Source organism: Pristiophorus japonicus, chromosome 21, assembly GCF_044704955.1.
Source record: "Pristiophorus japonicus isolate sPriJap1 chromosome 21, sPriJap1.hap1, whole genome shotgun sequence".
NCBI lineage: Eukaryota > Metazoa > Chordata > Chondrichthyes > Pristiophoridae > Pristiophorus > Pristiophorus japonicus.
Window position 1 is genome coordinate 54,343,015 of NC_091997.1, and position 23,593 is coordinate 54,366,607.

General features: G+C 47.6%; 1 protein-coding gene across 1 annotated transcript in view; it reads left to right on the top strand.

Annotated features, from left to right (window-relative positions):
* Positions 1-4,791: 4,791 nt before the first annotated feature.
* The window catches only part of ccdc47 (coiled-coil domain containing 47), a 40,222-nt gene continuing 21,420 nt past the window's right edge, over positions 4,792-23,593 (top strand). The window contains exons 1-4 of the mRNA XM_070864771.1: positions 4,792-4,879; positions 18,997-19,265; positions 21,925-22,029; positions 23,159-23,333. Coding sequence (XP_070720872.1) covers positions 19,008-19,265; positions 21,925-22,029; positions 23,159-23,333 — 538 coding nt within the window. The 5' untranslated portion in view covers positions 4,792-4,879; positions 18,997-19,007. The remainder of the gene's footprint in view (positions 4,880-18,996; positions 19,266-21,924; positions 22,030-23,158; positions 23,334-23,593) is intronic.

The window sequence follows — 23,593 nt, forward strand, 5'->3', positions numbered from 1 at the left end:
GACTTTCCTGCTTTTAGACTCCATCACCTTTGCAATAAAGGCCGGCATTCCATTTGCCTTCCTGATTACTTGCTGTACCTGCATACTAACTTTTTGCGTCTCATGTACAACAACCCCCAGATCCCTCTGTACTACAGCATTTTGTAATCGCTCCCCATTTAAATTGTTATGTTCAGAATAATCCCACAAGACTGTATACTGCAAGCTCAAACTGTTGTGACCTTGGTCTCTTTAATGTAACTCCAGAGTGAGGAAGCAACATGGTATACTGCCTTTTATACCTGCTTGCCCAGGGTGTGCACGTGACCCTAAGGTCTCCCACAGGTGCGCCCCCTGGTGACAAGTCTTACATATTGTAATATTTACATACATAACATCATTCCCCCCACCCCCAAAGTCTTAGATACAAGTTATTTACAAGTTGAGGCAATCCAGGGCTCTACGTTCCCGGGTTGATCACTTGAGTTGAAGTCCTGGCATGGGTCAGTCGGTCGGATCATTGCTGCACTGCGGTGTAGCTGGTCTGATCGGACTGTCGGGCATGGTGGGTTCATCCTCGTGGTTGACCGCGAGGTCGATTGCTGGTTGGGTGTGTGTTGGTGGATCATTGATGGCAATGTTCTCTTCAAATTGTTCTTGGTTGTCAGTGAATCGCAGTTTGGTCTGATCCAAGTGCTTTCTGCACGTTTGTCCATTCAAAAGTTTGACAACAAACACTCAATTCCCCTCCTTGGCTAACACAGTGCCAGCAACCCATTTGGGACCATGACCGTAATTAAGAACAAACACAGGGTCATTAACCTCAATGTCACGTGATACAGCCGCGTGATCGTAGAACACGTTATGCCGGTGACGCCGGGTTTCTACGTGATCATTGAGATCCGGATGGACTAAGGAGAGCCTGGTTTTGAGAGCTCTCTCCATCAGCAATTTTGCAGGGGAACCCCGGTAATCGAGTGGGGTCGCGAGCGGTAGCTGAGCAAAATCCGAGATAACCAGGTCCGCAGGAAACTGTCCATCACCGTTTCTGCTTGATGGTTTGGACTGTTCCACTTGACCATTGGATACGGGCTTAAACGGCGCAGACCTGACATGCTTGATGCCATTGCGGGTCATGCTGGTTTCTAAAAATTTCCCAATCCTCTGACCTTCCACTGTCCTTCCCAACATTGTATGCCTACGTTTTCAATTTGATACCAGCCTTCACTTCCTTAGTTAGCCAGGGATGGTTCATCCTTCTCTTAGCATCTTTATTTCTCACTGGAATATATCTTTGCTGAGAGTTGTGAAATATCTCCTTAAATGTTTGCCACTGCGTTTCTACCGTCTTATCCTTTAATATATTTTCCCAGTCCGCTTTGAGCAACCCTGCCTTCATATCTTTGTAATTACCTTTATTTAAATTCAGGACACTAGTCTGACACCTAGCTTTCTCACCCTCAAATTGAATATGAAATTCTACCATATTATTATCACTCTTCCCAAGAGGACCCTTCACTGCAAGATCATTAATTAATCCAGACTTGTTACACATTACCAGATCTAAAATAGTCTGCTCCCTGATTGGTTCCACAACGTATTGTTCTAAGAAACCATCCTGCATACACTCTATGAACTCTTCCTCAAGGTTACCATTGCCAATTTGATTTGTCCAATCAATATGCAGATTAAAATTGCCCATGATTATTGCCATACCTTTCTTTCAAGCCTCCATTATTTCTTGATTTATATTCTGTCCTACAGTGTGGCTACTGTTAGGGGACCGGTAGACCACGCCCACCAGTGACTTCTGAGTGAAGAAGTTTCTCCTTATCTCAGTCCTAAATGGCTTACCCCTTATCCTTAGACTGTGTCCCCTGGTTCTGGACTTCCCCAACATTGGGAACATTCTTCCTGCATCTAACCTGTCCAGTCCCGTCAGAATTTTATATGTTTCAATGAGATCCCCTCTCATCCTTCTAAACTCCAGTGAATACAGGCCCAGTCGATCCAGTCTCTCTTCATATGTCAGTCCAGCCATCCCGGGAATCAGTCTGGTGAACCTTCGCTGCACTCCCTCAATAGCAAGAATGACCTTCCTCAGATTAGGAGACCAAAACTGAACACAGTATTCCAGGTGAGGCCTCACCAAGGCCCTGTACAACTGCATTAAGACCTCCTTGCTCCTATACTCAAATCCCCTAGCTATGAAGGCCAACATACCATTTGCCTTCTTCACCGCCTGCTGTACCTGCATGCCAACTTTCAAAAACTGATGTACCATGACACCCAGGTCTCGTTGCACCTCCCCTTTTCCTAAACTGCCGCCATTCAGATAATATTCTGCCTTCGTGTTTTTGCCCCCAAAGTGGATAACCTCACATTTATCTACATTATACTGCATCTGCCATGCATTTGCCCACTCACCTAAGCTGTCCAAATCACTCTGCAGCCTCTTAGCGTCCTCCTCACAGCTCTCACCGCCATCCAGGTTAGTGTCATCTGCAAACTTGGAGATATTACACTCAATTCCTTCATCTAAATCATTGATGTATATTGTAAATAGCTGGGGTCCCAGCACTGAGCCCTGTGGCACCCCACTAGTCACTGCCTGCCATTCTGAAAAGGACCCATTTATCCCGACTCTCTGCTTCCTGTCTGTCAACCAGTTCTCTATCCACGTCAGTACATTACCCCCAATACCATGTGCTTTGATTTTGCACACCAATCTCTTATGTGGGACCTTGTCAAAAGCCTTTTGAAAGTCCAAATACACCACATCCACTGGTTCTCCCTTGTCCACTCTACTAGTTACATGCTCAAAAAATTCCAGAAGATTTGTCAAGCATGATTTCCCTTTCATAAATCCACGCTGATTTAGACCGATCCTGTCACTGCTTTCCAAATGCGCTGCTATTACATCTTTAATAATTGATTCCAACATTTTCCCTGCTACTGATGTCAGGCTAACCGGTGTATAATTACCTCTTTTCTCTCTCCCTCTTTTTTTTAAAAAGTGGTGTTACATTCGCTACCCTCCAGTCCATAGGGACTGATCCAGAGTCGATAGACTGTTGAAAAATGATCACCAATGCATCCACTATTTCTAGGGCCACTTCCTTAAGTACTCTGGGATGCAGACTATCAGGCCCTGGGGATTTATCGGCCTTCAATCCCATCAATTTCCCTAACACAATTTCCCGCCTAATAAGGATATCCTTCAGTTCCTCCTTCTCACTCGACCCTCGGTCCCCTAGTATTTTCCGGAAGATTATACCCATTTATTTCTATTTGTGCCGTCAACTCATCTGTCTTGTTACGAATGCTTTGTGCGTTCAGATATAGAGCTTTTAATTTTGACTTGTGTATACGTTCTGTCCCTGCTTTTCACACTCTGGTTATCATTACCCCTATTGCTACCCTGCACTTTTGCCTTCTCCTTTCTCTTTGACTTTTTTAATTTCCACTCACCGGATCCCTCCCCCCCCACCCAACTATTTAGTTTAAAGCCCTATCTACAGCCGAAGTTAGTTGATTCGCCAGGACACTGGTGCCAACCTGGTTCAAATGAAGTCTGTCCCGACAGAACAGCTCCCTCCTATCCCAGTACTGGTGCCAGTGCCCCAGTATAATAGAAAGGCTGGCTGTACTTAAAGTAGAAAAGTCCCCAGGACCGGATGGGATACGTCATAGGATGCTGAGGGAAGTTAAACTGGAAATCGCGGAGGTACTGGCCATAATCTTCCAATCCTCCATAGATAAGGGGGTGGTGTCGGAGGACTGGAGAATTGCAAATGTACAAAAAAGGGTGCAAGGATAAACCCAGCAACTACAGGCCAGTCAGTTTAACCTCAATAGTGGGGAAGCTTTAAGAAACGATAATCAGGGACAACATTAAGTTACTTGGACAAGTGTAGATTAATTAAGGAAAACTAGCACGGATTTGTTAAAGGCAAATCGTGTTTAACCAACTTGATTGAGTTTTTTGATGAGGTAACAGAGAGGGTTGATGAGAGCAATGCAGTTGATGTGTTGTACATGGATTTCCAAAAGGCGTTTGATAAAGTGCCACATAATAGGCTTGCAGCAAAGTGGAAGCCCATGGAATAAAAGGGACAGTGACAGCATGGATACGGAATTGGCTCAGTGACAGGAAACAGAGAGTAGTGGTGAACGGTTGTTTTTCGGACTGGAGGAAGGTATACAGTGGTGTTCCCCAGGGGTCGGTACTGGGACCACGGCTTTTCTTAATATATATTAATGACTTGGATGTGGATGTATTAGGCACAATTTCACAATTTGCAGATGATTGTTAATTAAGGGATAAATATTGGACAGAACAATGGGGAGACCTCCTCTGCTCTTCTTCGAAATAGTACAATTTGATCTTTTACAGCCACCTGAGAGGGTAGACCGAGTCTCGGTTTAATGTTTCATCCGAAAGACTGCCCCTCCGACAGTGCAGCGCTCCCTCAGTACTGCCTCTCCGACAGCGCGGCGCTCCCTCAGTACTGCCTCTCCGACAGCGCGGCGCTCCCTCAGCACTGCCCCTCCGACAGCGCGGCGCTCCCTCAGTACTGCCTCTCCGACAGCGCGGAGCTCCCTCAATACTGCCCCTCCGACAGTGCAGCGCTCCCTCAGTACTGCCTCTCCGACAGCGCGGCGCTACCTCAGCACTGCCCCTCCGACAGCGCGGCGCTCCCTCAGTACTGCCCCTCCGACAGCGCGGCGCTCCCTCAGCACTGCAGGATGGGCGGGGACTGACGATGATTCTGACCCCGCCCCTAACCTGTTGCGCTGAGCATTGTGGGGGCTTCATGCTTTTGGCTGCCTGAGCGGCAGTGACGTACTGCAAGATGTCAGTTCCGGAGGCGGAGGCAGAGCCGGAGCCGGGTGTCAGGTAAGCGGCGGCGCGCGGTGTGTGTGTGGGCGGGCTAGTGCTCGGCCTGGCCCCAACTCAACCCTAACCCCGGTGCTCCGGTTCACTCCGGCCCCCCTCGGCTCAGCTCCCGGCCCGGCCCGGCCTCACTGCCCGCGGCTCCCACCTGGCCCCGGCTCCCCTCCCTCCCCGAGTCCCGGGCCCCGGGCCCAGAGTTCCCCTGAGCCTGGGCGGGGAGCACCGACTCTGTAAAGACTCACCAATCCACCCTTGCCTTCATTCACTGCCGGGTTATTGTGCAAGGTGTAAGCGCTCACTTGTTCCTCCTTTTGATTCCATGTTTGCTGACTCCAGAGAAAATGCTGCCGTTCCCCATCCTGTGTTACTGGATCCTCAGCCCACCAACAGGCCCAGGACACACTCCTGTCGGCCCCGGGTGGGCGAGCCTCAGTTCCAGACATTCTCTGCCTTGCACATGGAGCCACTCAAACCTGCAAACAGGAGACAACCTGCTGGGGACACAACATCATGTTTTTCACAGCTAACGTTTCATTAGTCTTCAAGTACTGGGCTGTTCTCTTGTGTTTTCCAGGCAGAATATAGAACCTATTAGTGACCTCTATTACCAGAGTGGCTTCACCCTTGTGAAACTGGGAAGTGCTTTCCTAATATTGGTCAATGTATGCTGAGCTGCTTTGATGGGACATTGTGACAAGTGGTGCCTTTCCTCTCCAACAGTACAATGCCGCCTGTTTCATTCTGAAACAGTTTACACAATTGAGGGACTGTATGTCCTTTATGTGTTACAAGTAATCATTTGGTCCAGCACACACCAACCCACAGTGTCAGCTGTCGTTCAGTGGTTAGCACTCTGGTCGGAGTCAGAAGGTTGGGTCTCACTCTAGAGAGTTGAGGAGAAAAATCCAGACTGACACTCCAGTGCAGTACTGCACCGTCGGAGGTGCTGTCTTTGGGATGAGACGTTAAACCGAGGCCCCGTCTGCCCCCTCAGGTGGATGTGAAAGATACCATGGCACTATTTTGAAGAGCAAATAAGTTGTCCCCGGTGTCCTGGCCAATACTTATCCCTCAATCAACATCAGTAAAGCAGATTATCTGATTGTTATTTCATTGCTGTTTGTGGGATCTTGCTGTGTGCAAATTGGCTGCTGCATTTCCTGCATTACAACGGTGACTATACGGTGATTATATTGGCTGTAAAGTGCTTTGGTACACCTTGAGGTTGTGAAAGTCGCTGTATAAATGCAGGTCTGTCTGTCTTTCTAACCCAGTAGTCTCAGATTAGCTACAAGGATGGATGTGATAGGAAGCACGTTCTTCTCAAAAGGGCAACCTAGGATATTGAGCCTAGCTTGGATAAGACCCTGCAGTCCGCAGTCCCGAACAGTGTTAACACCTCCACTCTTGTATTTGGAAATTAGATATTTGAATTGGTAGTAAGTGATCCACCTCTGAAGTTAAGGTAGCGAATCCCTTTCTCATCAGTTAGTATTTGGGCTGTCCTTTATTGTGTCCCAGTTTTCTCTCAATATAAAGGTAATTCTGAAGCCTCAGTGTTGCATTGAAAATCACCCAGTCTGCCCCCACTCCCTGTACCCATTACTATCACACCCAGTCTGCCCCCACTTCCTGTACCCATTACTATCACACCCAGTCTGACTCCACTCTCTGTACCCATTACTTTCACCCCCAGTCTAATCCCACTCCATGTACACTTCAATATCACCCCCAGTCTAATCCCATTCCACATCCCCTTTAACATCCCACTCTCTTGCCTGCTATTAGATAATTGGTTTTACTTTCATCGCTAAGTCAATAGTGGCAGAGCTCATGGTGACTGATTTTCTGATATCATAGAACCACAGAAATTTACAGCACAGAAGGAGGCCATTTTAGTCCATCGTGTCCACGCCGGCCAACAAAGAGCTATCCAGCCTAATCCCACTTTACAGCACTAAAGGTCCATAGCCCTGCAGGTTACGGCACTTCAAGTGCACATCCAAGTACTTTTTTAATCTGGTGAGGGTTTCTGCCTCTACCCTTTCAGGCAGTGAATTCCAGACCCCCAACACCTTCTGGGTGAAGAAAGTTCCCCTCAAATCCCCTCTAAACATCCTACTAATTACTATAAATCTATGCCCCCTGGTTCTTGACCCCTCTGTGAAATAGATCCACACTATCTAGGCCCCTCATGATTTTATACACCTCAATAATGTCTCCCTTCAGCCTCCTCTGTTCCAAACCCAGCCTATCCAATTTTTCCTCATATCTAAAATTCTCCAGTCCAGGCAACATCCTCGTGAATCTAATCCACTCTGGAGCAATCACATCTTTCATGTAATGTGGTGACCGGAACTGCACGCAGTACTCTAGCTGTGGCCTAACTAGTGTTTTATACAGTTCAAGCATAGCCTCCCTGCTCTTGTATTCTGTGCCTCGGCCAATAAAAGCATTCTGTATGCCTTCTTAACCACCTTATCTAACTGGCCTACTACCTTCAGAGATCTGTGAACATGCACTCCAAGGTCCATTTGTTCCTCCTACACTTCAGTGTCTCACCATTTAATGTCTATTCCCTTGCCTTGTTAGCCCTCAAATGCATTACCTCACACTTCTCAGGATTGAATTCCATTTGCCACTGTTTTGTCAAAATCTTGATATCTTTCTGCAGTTTTCAGCTTTCTTCTTCATTATCAATCACATGGCCGATTTTGGTATCATCTGCAAGCTTCTTAATCATAACCCCTACATTCAAGTCAAAATCATTGATTATATGCCACAAAAGCAAGGGACCCAGCACTGAGCTCTGCGGAACCCACTGGAAACAGCCTTCCAGTCACAAAAACACCATCGACCATTACCCTTTGCTTCCTGCCTCTGAGCCAATTTTGGATCCAATTTGACACTTTGCCTTGGATCCCATGGGCTTTTACTTTCGTGATCAGTCTGCCATGTGGGACCTTATCAAAAGCCTTGCTAAAATTCATATACACTACATCAAATGCACTACCCTCATTGACCCTCCTGGTTACCTCCTCAAAAAATCCAATCAAGTCAGACACAACCTTCTGTTAACAAATCCATGCTGACTGTCCTTGATTAATCTGTGTCTTTCTAAATTAAGATTTATCTTGTCACTCAGAATTTTTTCCAATACTTTTCCCACCACCGAGGTTAGGCTGACTGTCCTGTAATTACTTGATCTATCCCTTTCTACCTTTTTAGAAACTAGGTGCAGGAGTAGACCATTCGGCCCTTCTAGCCTGCACCGCCATTCAATGAGTTCATGGCTGAACATGCAACTTCAGTACCCCATTCCTGCTTTCTCACCATACCCCTTGATTCCCCTAGTAGTAAGGACTTCATCTAACTCCTTTTTGAATATATTTAGTGAATTGGCCTCAACAACTTTCTGTGGTAGAGAATTCCACAGGTTCACCACTCTCTGGGTGAAGAAATTCCTCCTCATCTCGGTCCTAAATGGCTCCCCCCTTATCCTTAGACTGTGTCCCCTGGTTCTGGACTTCACCAACATTGGGAACATTCTTCCTGCATCTAACCTGTCTAACCCCGTCAGAATTTTAAACAACAGTACAATGTTAGCAGTCCTCCTGCACCACACCTATAGCCAGAGATGATTAGAAAATGGTCAGAGCCTCTGCTATTTCCTCTTTTGCTTCTCTTAACATAAGAACAATAAGCCCCTTGAGCCTGCTCTGCCATTTAATAAGATCATGGCTGATCTGATCATGGACTCAGCTCCACTTCCCCGCCTGCTCCCATAAACCCTTATCCCCTTATCGTTTAAGAAACTGTCTATTTCTGTCTTAAATTTATTCAATGTCCCAGCTTCCACAGCTCTCTGAGACAGCGAATTCCACAGATTTACAACCCTTAGCTAAGAAATTTCTCCATCTCTTTTAAATGGGCGGCCCCTTGTTCTAAGATCATGCCCTCTCGTTCTAGTCTCCCCCATCAGTGGAAACATCCTCTCTGCATCCACCTTGTCAAGCCCCCTCATAATCTTATACATTTCGATAAGATCACCTCTCATTCTTCTGAATTCCACTGAGTAGAGGCCCAACCTACTCGACCTTTTCTCATAAGTCAACCCCCCTCACCTCCGGAATCAACCGAGTGAACCTTCTCTGAACTGCCTCCAAAGCAAGTATAACCTTTCGTAAATATGGAAACCAAAACTGCACACAGTATTCCAGGTGTGGCCTCACTAATACCCTGTATAGCTGTAGCAGGACTTCCCTGCTTTTATACTCCATCCCCTTTGCAATAAAGGCCAAAATTCCATTGGCCTTCCTGATCACTTGCTGTACCTGCATACTATCCTTTTGTGTTTCATGCACAAGTACCCCAGGTCCTGCTGTACTGCAGCACTTTGCCATCTTTCTCCATTTAAATAATAACTTGCTCTTTGATTTTTTCTGCCAAAGTGCATGACCTCATACTTTCCAACATTATGCTCCATCTGTCATTTTTGTCCACTCACTTGGCCTGTCTATCTCCTCTTGCAAATTTTTTGTGTCCTCACACATTGCTTTTCCTCCCATCTTTGTATCATCAGCAAACTTGGCTACGTTACACTCAGTCCCTTCTTCCAAGTCGTTAATATAGATTGTAAATAGTTGGGGTCCCAGCACTGATCCCTTCAGCACTCCACTAGTTACTGATTGGTTCATTCTCGGGTTGTCATTCATCCCGACTCTCTGTTTTCTGTTAGTTAGTCAATCTTCTATCCATGCTAATATATTGCCCCCAACCCCGTGAACTTTTATCTTGTGCTCTTAACAGCCTGGGATACATGTCATCCGGGTCTGGGGATTTATCCACTTTCAAAGCTGGAAAACCCCTTAATACTTCCCCCCTCACTATGTTTATTTCATCTAATATTTTATACTCCTCCTCCTCCCTGATTGCAATGTCTGCATCGCCCCTCTCTTGTGAAAACAGGTGCAAAGTATTCATTAAGAACCATACCCACGTCTTCCGCCTCCACACAGAGATTACTTTTATGGTCTCTAATAGGCCCTACTCTTTCTCTAGTTATCCTCTTGCTCTTAATGCATTTATAAAACATTTTTGGGTTTTCCTTGATTTTTCTTGCCAACATTTTTTCATGCTTTCCTAATTTTCTTTTTAATTTCACCCCTGCACTGTCTATACTCTAGCGTTTCTTCAGTATTTAGCCCTCAGCATCTGTCATAAGCCTCCCTTTTTTCTTTATCCTACCCTGTATGTCCCTTGACATCCAGGGGGCTCTAGATTTGTTAGTCCCACTCTTTTTCTTTAAGGGAACATACTTGCTCTGAACTCTCACTTTCTCCTCCTTGAATGCCTCCCACTGCTCTGACACTGATTTACCTTCAAGTAGATGTTTCCAGTCCACTGTGGCTAAATTAGCTCTCAGCTTAGCAAAGTTGGCTTTTTCTCAATTGAGAACTTTTATTCCTGTCTATCTTTGTCCTTTTCCATAACTACACTAAATCTAACTGAATTATGATCACTAGCAGTACATTTGCTTTGCACATACTCAATCAGGAACATGTGCACACAATTTCTGCCACAGATTGTGGTACTGTATTGAAGTGTTCACAGTGCAGATGTTTGTTGGGGTGAGGTGGTGCTTTGGTGCTCCCATGCACTGCGGTGAAGAAAGGACATGGCTTTTTTTTTTATTTTTCGTTGCCAATCTTTCCAATTCTTTGTCAAATCACAAACGCCAGAGGTCACCTTGCACACATCAAGGATCACTCTGCGCCAATGCTCTTAGCCAAAAGGCCGAGAGCCACTGCACCGTTCCTGGAAGTACTGCAATACCAGGTTCGTGCCATGGAGGTGGATGGGTCAGGCCCCCCACACACCTCTGTGGAGGTGGATGGGTCAACATGGCTTATTCCACACTTGGGTTACGCATTTTCCAGCAACAGTCGATGTGTCAGCGCACCGTCTGTGGAACAAGTGCTTCCATCCCACGTACATCACAGTCACAGTGCCTCATTGAAGCAACGTCATGACTTTGTTCCATCATTTGTTAATTGATGTGAAGAAACCCCTTTCTGCAATCTCGGCGAGGCCAACTATAGAACTGGAGTAGCGGGGAAGAGAGATGGGTTTGTGATGACCTCGGGTGGAGGGGAGGGTGTTGGTAGTTAAAATGCAGGGCATTATGTTCCATGTTGGGTTCACCTCCCTTGGGATGATCCTTTGATGTGAATTTAAGGGTTAAATTTGTTAGGCGGTTAAGGGGAGATTTAATAGAGGTGTTCAACATAAAGGATTTTGTTAGAGTAAACAAGGAGAAGCTGTTTCCACTGGTAGGCGGGTCAGTAACCAGAGGACACCTATTTAAGATGATTGCGTAAAATAAAGTCACCTTTTGCCAGTGAGTTGCTGCGATCGGGAACACGCTGCCTGAAAGGGTGGTGAAAGCAGATTCAATAGTAACACCCAAAATGTAATTCGATAAATACTTGAAGAGGGATCATTTTCAGGGCTGTGGGGAGAGAGCAGGCGAGTGGGACTAATTGGACCGCTCTTTCAAAGTGCCGGCACAGGAACAATGGGCCGAATGGCCTCCTGTCCTGTATCATTCTACGATTCTAATTCAATCCATTTTATTGCACGTATTTTGATGAAAGTCAAAATAATCCAATTTGGCTATCTCATCCATGCAAAAACTTTCTTTACATATATGTACAGTTTTGATGGCTCCTTTGATAGCTGAATATTAGGACAGGAAGCGTTGCATTCGGGCGAGGAGCTGCATCATCAGTGGTGGGAAGCTCCTGAAATACAGCACTTACTGCATGGGCTGGTAATTTATTCTCTCTCTTGAACCCGAGAGCTTTATGTGTTGCACATGTCTCCGAATCTAGAGCTCATCCACATTGAGTTCCTGATTTTGGACAGGGATGAGGAACTAGAATCCCAGGCAGTTAGTGAACAATTGGCCAGTTGCTAAGGTCTCATGGTGGATGCTATTAAATGGCCCACCTGGCTTTTGCTTGGTGCCCTCCGGATTAATACAACCTGCTCCAGCAGATTAAGGGCAGATTAAGGTCACGGTGCTGTCGATAATGCGATGTCTCGGCAACACATGGTATCCTCTTGACATGCGCCTCTTTCGCAACCAAGTCAACGTATATTTGAGCTGGCAGCGGAGAGGGAGGAGGGGCATTGGTGCCCGCCCAGCTATTAACATTGAGAATCACTCCACTCTGACGTTTGCATGTCTTGTAGCTGATTTGTAGTGCAGCACTGCCTCCAGAGGCAGTATAGTCATCTAAATCTAGGTAACCTACATACCTGTTTAGGTAGGAAACAAAACCATTTAATTAGCCTTTTGTGTAAGCACATGCCTTAAAAAAAGAAAGGCCTGTGTATTTGTTTCTTTTTAAACAATGGAAGAACCAAGGTGAGGCGTCAGGGCCGACTGTGCGGGGCGGCAGCACCGAGGTGAAGGGTCAAGTCCCACACTCGGGGCAGCACCAAGGTGAGGGGTCAAGTCCCACACTCGGGGCAGCACCAAGGTGAGGGGTCAAGTCCCACACTCTGGGCAGCACCAAGGTGAGGGGTCAAGTCCCACACTCAGGGCAGCACCAAGGTGAGGGGTCAAGTCCCACACTCGGGGCAGCACCAAGGTGAGGGGTCAAGTCCCACACTCGGGGCAGCACCAAGGTGAGGGGTCAAGTCCCACACTCGGGGCAGCACCAAGGTGAGGGGTTAAGTCCCACACTCGGGGCAGCAACAAGGTGAGGGGTCAAGTCCCACACTCGGGGCAGCACCAAGGTGAGGGGTCAAGTCCCACACTCGGGGCAGCACCAAGGTGAGGGGTCAAGTCCCACACTCTGGGCAGCACCAAGGTGAGGGGTCAAGTCCCACACTCGGGACAGCACCAAGGTGAGGGGTCAAGTCCCACACTCGGGACAGCACCAAGGTGAGGGGTCAAGTCCCACACTCGGGGCAGCACCAAGGTGAGGGGTCAAATCCCACATTCGGGGCAGCACCAAGGTGAGGGGTCAAGTCCCACACTCAGGGCAGCACCAAGGTGAGGGGTCAAGTCCCACACTCGGGGCAGCACCAAGGTGAGGGGTCAGGGCCCACAGGGCGGGGCAGCACCAAAGCTGGAAGAAAGTAAAATGGAAGATAAGGTAAATCAGGAAGCAGAGATTAGATAATACCATAATGTGACTAATATGAAACATTGTTGTGCATTCTTTGGCTATGGTACACATGCAAATTAAAGCCAGTTATTACACGCTGTTTTCTGCAAGCTGGTGGGAATCCCCATTAACGTCCTCGCCACCAAGCAAGGCTGAGGGATGAACAATTCTGTTGCATTGCCTGATTGCTGTCATAATATGGGCGAGGAAGGGAGGTGGGGGGGTTTCTGTCTGGGAATGTCGATGTTGCAGGGTGGGGGGGATGGTTGGTTCTGTCCGGGGATGTCGATGGTGCGGGGGGGTGGTTCTGTCGGGAATGTCGGGGGGGAGGGGGTTCTGTCCAGGAATGTCGATGTTGTGGTGGGGGGTTCTGTCCGGGAATGTCGGGGGGGTGCTGGGGGCTGGTTCTGTCCGGGGATGTCGATGGTGCGGGGGTGGTTCTGTCCGGGAATGTATGGTGGGGTGGGGGGGGTGAGATTATGTCTGGGAATGTTTGAATGGGGCGTGGGTTCTGTCCGGGAATGTCGGGGGGGATGGTTTTGTCCGGGAATGTCGGGGGTGGGGGGGGGGGGGTTCTGTCCAGGAATGTCGATGGTGCGGTGGAGGGAGGGGGGGGGGGGGGTCTGTCCGTGAATGTCGATGGTGCGGAGGTGGATGGGGGTTTGAAAGGGGAGAGCTCCATGGATGGGCAGGATCTTGAATTTAATGCATTGATGTTATGAAGTCACTCGAGGTTGACGAGCACAGGTGTCACCGTGTTCTGGATAAGCAATAGTTTATATCGTGACCCCGCTATTCAAAAAAGGAGGGAGAGAGAAAACTGAATTGAGAAAATTGAATTCTAGGCCACTTGGACTGACATCAGTAGTAGGAAAAATGCTACAATCTGTTATTAAGGATGTGGTAAGAGGGCACTTAAAAAATCGTAATATTATTTGACACAGTCAACACGGTTTTATGAAAGGAAAATCGTGTTTAACAAATCTATTTTTTGAGGATGTAACTAGCAAGGTAGATAAAGGGGAGCCAGTGAATGTAGTATATTTGGATTTTCAAAAGGCATTCGAAAAGATGCCACACACATGTTACACAAGATTAGTGATCATGGGATATGGGGTAATATATTGGCATAGTTTGAGCATTGCTTAACGAACAGAAAAGGAATAAACGAGTCACTTTCGGGTACCGCAAGGGTCAGTGTTTGGGCCTCAGCTATTCACAATCTATATCAATGATTTAAATGAGAGGACTGAGTGTAATGTATCCAAGTTTGTTGACAATACAAAGCTAGGTGGGAAAGTAAGCTGTGAGGAGGACACAGACTCTAAAGGGATGCAACCAGGTTAAGTGAATAGGCAAGAAAATGGCAGATGGAATATAATGAGGAAATGTGAAATTATCCACTTTGGTAGGAAGACTAGAAAAGAGATCAAGGGGCATGGAGAGAAAGCAGGAAAGGGGTACTGAGGTGAATGATCAGTCATGATCTTATTGAATAGTGGTGTAGGCTCGAAGGGCTGAATGGCCTACTCCTGCATCTATTTTCTATGTTTCAGAGAGATTTAGGTGTCCTTGTGTACAAATCACAAAGATCACCAGCAAGCAATTAGGAAGGCAAATGGTATGTTGGCCTTTATTGCAAAAGGGCTGGAGTGTACAAGTAAGGAAGTTTTCTGCAATTATATAGAGCTTTGGTGAGACCACACCTGGAGTACTGTGTACAGATTTGGTCTCCTTATCTAAGGAAGGATATACTTGCCTTTAGAAGGGGGTGAAACAAAGATTCAATAGATTGATTCCTTGGATGAGAAGGAGAGATTGAGTAGAATGGACCTATATTCTCTGGAGTTTAGAGGTGATCTCATTGAAACATATAAAATTCTTACAGGACTTGTCAGGGTAAATGCTGAGTGACTCTTTCCCCTGGCTGGAGAGTCTAGAATTAGGTGTCAGTCTCAGGATAAGAGGTCAGCCATTTAGGACTGAGATGAGGAGAAATTTCTTCACTCAAAGGGTTGTGAATCTTTGAAATTCTCTATCCCAGGGACCTGTGGTTGCTGAGGTGTTGAGTATATTCAAGATCGATAGATTAAGGGATATGGGGATCGAATGGGAAAGTGGGGTTGAGTTTGAAGATCAGCCATGATCTCATTGAATGGCGGAGCAGGCTCGAGGGGCCGAATGGCCGACTCCTGCTCCTATTTCTTACGTTCTTGTATCGGATGGAACTCTGGAGGCTAGCCAGGGCAATATTAGAGATCTCCAGTTTGAGCTATCGGAGCAAAGCTCTGTCCAATACCGACTGGGTCTTCTGCACTCGTGTAGTGTAAAGTTTTTGTTTCTACACTCGGCCACAGCCAGCTGACCCGGCAGTTCCGTGTGTTGCTCAGTTTATTTTAGTGCATTGATATATACCGTGGGCAGGATCCAATTTTAGCCTGTGCCTTTTAAAAGTGCTTATGTGGCACTCTTTCAACAATGTAGCCAGATTTATCTGAACGTGCCCACCCCCAGTAACTAACAGTGCTTCACCCTCGTGTTATGCAGCTCAAAGTGTGAGACGTGAGCTAGGTTTGGCTGTACACGGGCTCGAGTTATTGAGCTGTGCCTTTGAGTGCTGCCATTTTTAGATTGTTGTCACTTGTGATTTACTGGAACAGTGGTGACGACACCAGCAGTTAAACGTACCATTTGTTATATCCAGAACATTCAACTGTTTGCTCTGTCCGACAACGGATAGAGCTGAAATAATAGGCTAAGTGTGGGGAAGTGATTCCTTTGAAAATGCCTCCAGCTTGTTTGTGCTGGGGGCAGAGCCCTGCTGTGAGGTGCCGGTCTTGGTGCTGACTCAGGATCCCTCTGTGTTCTGCTGTGTCTCATTGCATCATATTCAGCAAGCAGCTGTCAGTGTCTCCTGATCAAACGGGACAGGCAGAGCAGTAAACCTGGAGCGAGGCTGAGGTGTGATGGACTGGCCTCCAGTTTAATCTCTCGCTATGGGTTGGGGAACAACCAAAGACCGGCGGGGACGAGGGAACGTGGCTGAATTGACGAGCAAAGCTGAGATGTCCTCATTGACCTGATGCTCGTGCCTTGCCAGCCTGTTTCATGTTTAATCAGTGAGTTGTTGATGCTAAACGCAGTGATTGTTGTGGAATTTCCTTGGAGTATGAAGCGAATCCCATACTGCCCCTCAAACCACTGTGTAACCCACTGCCTCAGCCTTTTCACCGGTGGTTTTTGAGCATGTGGTACACACTGTACATTTACAAAGGCATGCGAGATGTTAATTTATATTCCACTTGTGGCGTTAACCCAAACTCACAAGTTATCACGAGTCGTAAGTTAAACATTGTGACCCACAGGTTTTCCTTGATTTTTCTTGCCCATTTAGCATGTTCATAGAATCACACAGCACAGACAGTGGCCGTTCAGCCCATTGGGCCTGTGATAGCTCTTTAAAGGAGCTATTTAATTAGCCCCACTCCCCCTCTCTTTCCTCAGCCCTACAAGTTTTTTCTTTTCAAATTATATATCCAATTCCGCTTTTAAAAAAAATTATTATTGAATCTGCTTCCAGATCATAACTTGCTGCAGAAAACAATTTATCCTCCTTTCCCCTCTGGTTCTTTTGCAATGATCTTAAATCCGTGTCCTCTGGTTACCGACACCCCTGCCACTGGAAATAGTTTCTCCTTATTTACTCTATCAAAAGCTTTCATAATATTGAACACCTCCATTAAATTTCCCCAGAACCTTCTCTCCACTACACAGAACAATCCCGCTTCTCTCCACACTAGTGAGGTTCCTCATCCCTGGGATCACGCCGCTGAGAATCTATGGGATGTGGGTGTCGCTGGCAAGTCCAGCATTTGTTGCCCGTCCCTAATTGCCCTTGAGAAGGTGAGCTGCCTTTTGAGCCGCTGCAGTCCGTGTGGTGAAAGTGCTCCCACAGTGCTATTCAGGAGGGAGTGCTAGGATTTTGACCCAGCAACGATGAATGCATTGCTAATCCTTAACTTCAATGTTTTTGAAGCTACCTTTACTACTGAAGTTGGGAACTTTCAGTGAGATATGTTTTTAATTATTTGGTTAATTTTTCATTTGTGCGAGTGCTTTGCTTTCATTTATTTCCTGGTGTGAGTTTTGTGATGTATTTGGTTGCCTGTCCTCTATGAACCTGCCTCCTGTGCAGCCTTGCGACCTTTGCCTGAAGTGAGTGCCTTGCCTGCAGCAGCAGATTGTGGGGCTGTGTTTCTGCAAGGTGGGGCTGAACTGGCTAAAGGTGTAGTCACCGAGGGAGGGAAGGGTTGTGCGCAAGGTCACAATCTGGAGGCTGGAGGTGAGGCTGCGCAGATGGGGCAGGGGGTGAGACTGGAAGAATTTAAAGAGCAGGATTTTCAATTTTATGCATCGGGGGACCTGAGCAAAGCCATCTCCCAGCTCAAATGAGCAGTTGTATTGTGTGTTTCTGATTTCCTGTTTCTCCTCCCGCCCCCCCCCCCCCCCCACCATTGTCCTCTTGTGAAACCATCGCCTGTGGAACAGTTCCACAAGTGCTGCCAGCCCCCTAGTATTTTGTCCATGCGGCTGCCTTCATGTGAGCCTAGGCTATTTGACTATGGGGGCATCACCACAGAGCCCAATCCTTTCCTCACCTGGCACCTCCTTTCCAGCAGCAGTCACTGGGTGGTGATCAGCCGGAGTGCAACCCTGGCTAACTCTTTTCCCAACCCAAGAGCATCAAAAGTTAGTTGCAGTAACTCAACTGCTGACCCTGTTGAGGGCATTGACACTAACTAGGCTGGAGTACACAGTTATATAAAGCTCTGGTTAGACTCCAGCTGGAGCACTGTGTTCAGTCCTGGGTCCTGCCCCTCAGGAAGGGTATATTGCCCTTGGAGGGGAGCAGTGCAGATTCACCAGAATGATACCAGGGCTAAAAGGGTTAAATTATGAGGGCTGGTTGCATAGACTAGGCTCGTATTCCTTTGAATATACAAGATTGAGGGGTGATCTAATTGAGGTGTTTAAAATGATTAAAGGGTTTGATCGGGCAGATCGAGAGAGACTATTTCCTCTGGTGGGCGGAGTCCAAGAGAAAGGAGCATAACCTTAAAATGAGAGCCAGGCCGTTCAGGAAGCACTTCTTCACACACAGGATAATGGAAATCTGGAATTCTCTCCCCCAAAAAGCTGTTGAGCCTGGGGGCAGCTGAAAATTTCAAAACTGGGATTGATAAATTTGTGTTGGGTAAGCGTATTAAGTGTTAAGGAACCAAGGCGGGTAAATGGAGTTAAGATACAGATCGGTTCATCATAGGCAGTCCCTCGAAATTGAGGAAGACTTGCTTCCACTCTTAGCATGAGTTCTTTGGTGGCTATACAATCCAATATGAGAACCACAGTCTCTGTCACAGGTGGGACAGACAGTGATTGAAGGGAAGGGTGAGCGGCTAGCCTGGTTTGCCACACGCTCCTACCACTGTCTGCACTTGATTTCTGAATGTTCTCGGTGACGATACTCAAGGAGCTCAGCGTCCTCCTGGATGCACTTTCTCCACTTAGGGCGGTCGATGACCAGGTGTCAGTGGGGATGTCGCACTTTATCAGGGAGGCTTTTCCTTGTAACGTTTCCTCTGCCCACCTTTGGCTTGTTTGCCGTTGGCGAGTTCACAGTAGACCGCTTGCTTTGGGAGTCTCGTGTCTGGCATGCGGACTATGTGGCCTGCCCAGCGGAGCTGATCAAGTGTAGTCAGTGCTTCAATGTTATTATCTAATTGAATGGTGGAACAGGCTCGAGGGGCTGAATGGCTTCCCCTTCCTATGTTCCTAACCAAAGGTTAAATGGATCAGACAGAAGTTCCCGTGCAGGCTCCTGATCTACTTGTATATTTCATGCACTTTTTCCTTAGGTTCTGAACCTTTTTTTTCTTTCAGACTGAAGCATCATGCGGTTCTACCTCCTGCTTCCCCTCCTGCTGGGTTGCGGGCTCGCTGTCGGCAAGTTCGATGACTTTGACGATACTGACGACATCGCCGAGTACGACGACAACGACTTTGCGGAGTTTGAAGACGCGAACGAAGACGTCCCCCAGGAGGCCCCGCAGAAAGTCACCACCGTGCAGGACGACGAGGAAGAGGCCACTGTGGAGGTGGAGGACCAGGATGAAAACCAGGAGGATTTTGAGGACCCAGATGGAGCAGGAGTAAGTGTGGCACCGCCATCGTCATCATCATAGGCAGCCCCTCAAAGACTTGCTTCCACTCTAAAAATGAGTCCTTAGGTGACTGAACAGTCCAATACAGGAATTACAGTCCCTGTCACAGGTGGGACAGATATTGGTTAAAGGAAAGGTGGGTGGGACTGGTTTGCCGCACGCTCTTTCCGCTGCCTGCGCTTGATTTCTGCATGCTCTTGGCGGAGAGACTGGAGGTGCTCATCACCTTCCCGGATGCACCTCCTCCACTTATGCGGTCTCTGGCCAGGGACTCCCAGGTGTCGGTGGGGATGTTGCATTTTATTAAGGAGGTTTTGAGGGTGTCCTTGAAACGTTTCCTCTGCCCACCTGGGGCTCGCTTGCCGTGTAGGAGTTCTGAGTAGAGCGCTTGCTTTGGGAGTCTCATGTTGGGCATGCGAACAATGTGGCCCGCCCAGCAGAGCTGGTCGAGTGTGGTCAGTGCTTCGATGCTGGGGATGTTGGCCTGATCGAGGACGCTAATGTTGGTGCGTCTGTCCTCCCAGGTGTGGTACCACGGCGCTGCTCACTGACGCCCGTATCACAGACTCGTGTACAGAAAGGTCGAGCGGAGACTCCTTCTGTTTGCTCCAAACCCCTTGCCCACTGTGATTTTGCTGGGCAGTACCATAGAAAGCTCCATAACAAAAACTCACCTTTCCACCCACCAAGTCAGCCCCAGTGTTTGCCTCCACATCAGCCACGGCCTAATCCCTCTCTCCCCTCTCTCTACACCCTCTTTTTCAAGCGGCCATCTCATTCCCTTTTAAAAGTTTACAAACTCTTTCAACAATGGCTTGTGAAAGATAATTCTGCATTTTCACCAATCTGCACAAAGAAATTTCTGCTAACCCTCCCTTTAATTCTGATTATCTTAACCTGATACCCTCTTGCTACCAACTTGCGGACGAGTGAGAACAATCTGTCAATATTAGCCCCATCGAAATCCTTTGTAATCTTGAACATCGTGAGCATCTCGGCTTCTAGTTTAAAGAAAATCCTAACTTCGGTCTATAGCACTGTCCCAGTAATGTGACCAATCCCTTGCTGTTCCTCACCTCAATACAAAAGGGATTCTGAGTGGACCACGTTTCTATTTAAATCCTAATGCTGTAGTGCTATGATATTGTCTCTAATTAATACAATTCCCTTCCTCCCATTCCTCCATACCTATCTCTCTGGGATATTTAAATACCAGACCTGGTTGTAGCCATGTTTCAGTAATTGCTTTATGTTCTGATTTTCTATTTTGGTCAATAAGGGGGAGGGGGAGGGGGAGGGGGGGAGGGGAGGGAGGAAGGAGGAAGGAGGGAGGAGGGGGATGGGGAGGAGGTGGGGGAGGGGGAGGAGGAGGGGGTGGGGGAGGGGGAGGGGGAGGAGGAGGGGAGGGGGAGGAGGAGGGGATGGGGAGGGGGGGAGGGGGAGGAGGAGGAGGAGGGGGGCGGCGCCGCCGCCACCGACTGGGGGGGAGTGCGGAAAGATAAAGGGTGGATAAGAGAGAAAGGGAGGAGGGGAAGGAAAGAGTTCCAGATGACTTTGTATCCACCCCGTGCCTTGATTTTAACACTGAGAAAAGGGTTTCACTGTCAGCAGATAGCGGGCAGTCTGCACACGAACAGAACCATTTCTCTTCACGTGGAACCTAGTGACTCCGCATTGTGTGAATCTGGACCAGACCAGGATCAATCAATGGCCGTTGCTGATCTCATTGGTTGGCCTCTGCTTACCTGCTCTGCGAAAGGGAAAGCATCGGCAAGATTCCCATTCCACATGACTATCCAGTAACCCCGTTGTGTGTGGTTGTCAGGTGAGGAGTGGATTGGGCTTGGCCATGGTACCACTTCCTTCAATCTCCATCACCATCCACCCCCTCAAGAGGAAGAAAGTTGAATAGACTGCTGACGCGCTGTCTTGGCAGACGGGGCCTCTGTTTAATGTCAGCTGTGGCTCAGAGGGTAGCACACTCGCTTCTGAGTCTGAAAGTTCTGGGTTCAAGTCCCACTGCAGGAACTTGAGCACATAAATCTTGGCTGACACTCCAGTGAAGTGCTGAGGGAGCGCCACACAGTTGGAGGTGCCGTCTTTCAGATGAAATATTAAACCAAGGCCCCATCTCAGGTGGATGTAAAAGATCCCATTTCCAAGAAGAGTATGGGAGTTATCTCTGGTGTCCTGGCCAATATTTATCCCTCAATCAACATAACAAAAACAGATTATCTGGTCATTATCACATTGCATTTGTGGGAGTTTGCTGTGCGTAAGTTGGCTGCCCTACACATTACAACAGTGACTACATTCCAAAAGTACTTCATCTTTTAAGCGCTTTAAGTCTGGTGCTCGTGAAAGGCGCTATATAAATTAAAGTCTTTCTTACTCTTCAGAATGACAGCCCCTCCAACAGTGCCTGGATTTTGTGCTCAAGTCTCTGGAATGGGACTTGGAACACGCAACCTTCTGACACCGAGGCGAGAGTGCTGCCCACTGAGCCACGGTGGGACTAGATCGCAAGATGAGTCTTTAAATTGAGGGCAATAGGATGTCACTTTAAATCAGTTCCACTGTACTTGTTACACTTGGTGTCATAGGCTTCACTCTTTACACGTGCACCTGTGTTTTCTTTACTCGACAGGAAGGAGATGCAGAAGGAGAGCCGTTCGATGATGAAGAATTTGAAGGTTACGAGGAGGCAGACAGACCTTCCAGCAGAAGCAAAGATCCAATTAAAATAGTTAATGTAAGCACCAACAGCAATTGCACCACATTTTATCGGCATTTCTCCCACATGTAAAATTCAGTGTGGCCCCTGGGTGGCTCAGTCGGGGAAATTGCAGTCCAATGAAGTCTTTCAATCTGTGTTGTTAGCTGGTCTCGGCTGGGGCTGCAGTTGTGATGGTACAGTTGGCCCAGGGAGGGACAAAATCAGCCAGGATTCTTCCACCGACCTCCCGCTTGCAAAGTATGTTTTAGAGATCCTGGATAGAACATGCACGAGGACAGAATCAGGCACAAGTATCAAATCGCCTGCAACATTTGTTTTACAGTAAGCCATGAGGAAAGATTGGAGATGCTGGGTCTGTGTTCTTTGGAACAGAGGAGGCTGAGGGGAGACTTAATTGATGTGTATAAAATTACAAAAGGGCTAGATAGAGTGGATAGGAAGGGCCTATTTCCCTTAGCAGAGGTCAATAATCAGGGGGCATAGATTTAAAGTAATTAGTAGAAGGATTAGAGGGGAGTTGAGAACATTTTTCACCCATGGGGTGATGGGGGTCTGGAACTCACTGCCTGAAATGGTGGTAGAGGCAGAAACCCTCATCACATTTAAAAAGTATTTGGAGATGCATTTGAAGTGCCTTAACCTACAGGGCTACAGACCAAGAGCTGGAAAGTGGAATTGGGCTGGATAGCTCTTTTTCGGCTGGCGTGAACATGATGGGCTGAATGACCTACTTCTGCGCTGTAAATTTGAGTAAGAGATTTTTTGTTCATAGGCCAGTACACACGGGGCAGGGGCCCAGGGGAGAGGGGGGGAACAGAATTTAAAAGAGACTAAGTTAATCAAAAGGTAGCAATGTGTTGGTACCAAGCTTAAGTTATAGAAGGGAGGGGATGTGACTGGGGCGGGATGGAAGATCCTGGGAAAGAATGACTAGAGTATGAAACTGTGAGGGCCTGTTGTTTGAACACAGGCTTGTGTATGGAGCAGTTTAGGAGGGACAAGTGCAATGTACAAAGGAGCACTCGAGTCGAGTGAGTGGGATTAGTTGGGGTGTGACGTGACCCTAACGGGGACCCTGCTGAATGCTGCTCCTGTACCGTTGCTTAGTCAAACTGCTAACTGCTGTACCTCCCACCCCGGTTAGGTCCCCCATCATCTGCAGAACAGCTGGGAGAGTTACTACATGGAGATCCTGATGGTGACGGGTCTCCTGGCTTACATCATGAACTACATCATCGGCAAAAATAAAAACAACAGGCTGGCGTCTGTGTGGTTCAACTCGCACAAGGAGCTGCTGGAGACCAACTTCTCCCTCGTCGGTGAGTCCCTGAACACAGCTTTGGGTGTCGCTCAGGCAGTGGCATTCTGAGTCAGTGGCCTGTGGGTTTTGCTGGTTCTGCTGGTCTCTGCGACTGACTCCACCACTGTGTCAGGAGCCCTGTTCTCACTTCGTTGGAGCAGTGTAATGTGAAAGAAAGGAACACTTACATTTATATAGCGCCTTTCATGACTACCAGACGTCTCAAAGCGCTTTACAGCCAGTGAAGCACTTTTTGGAGTGTAATCACTGTTGTAATGT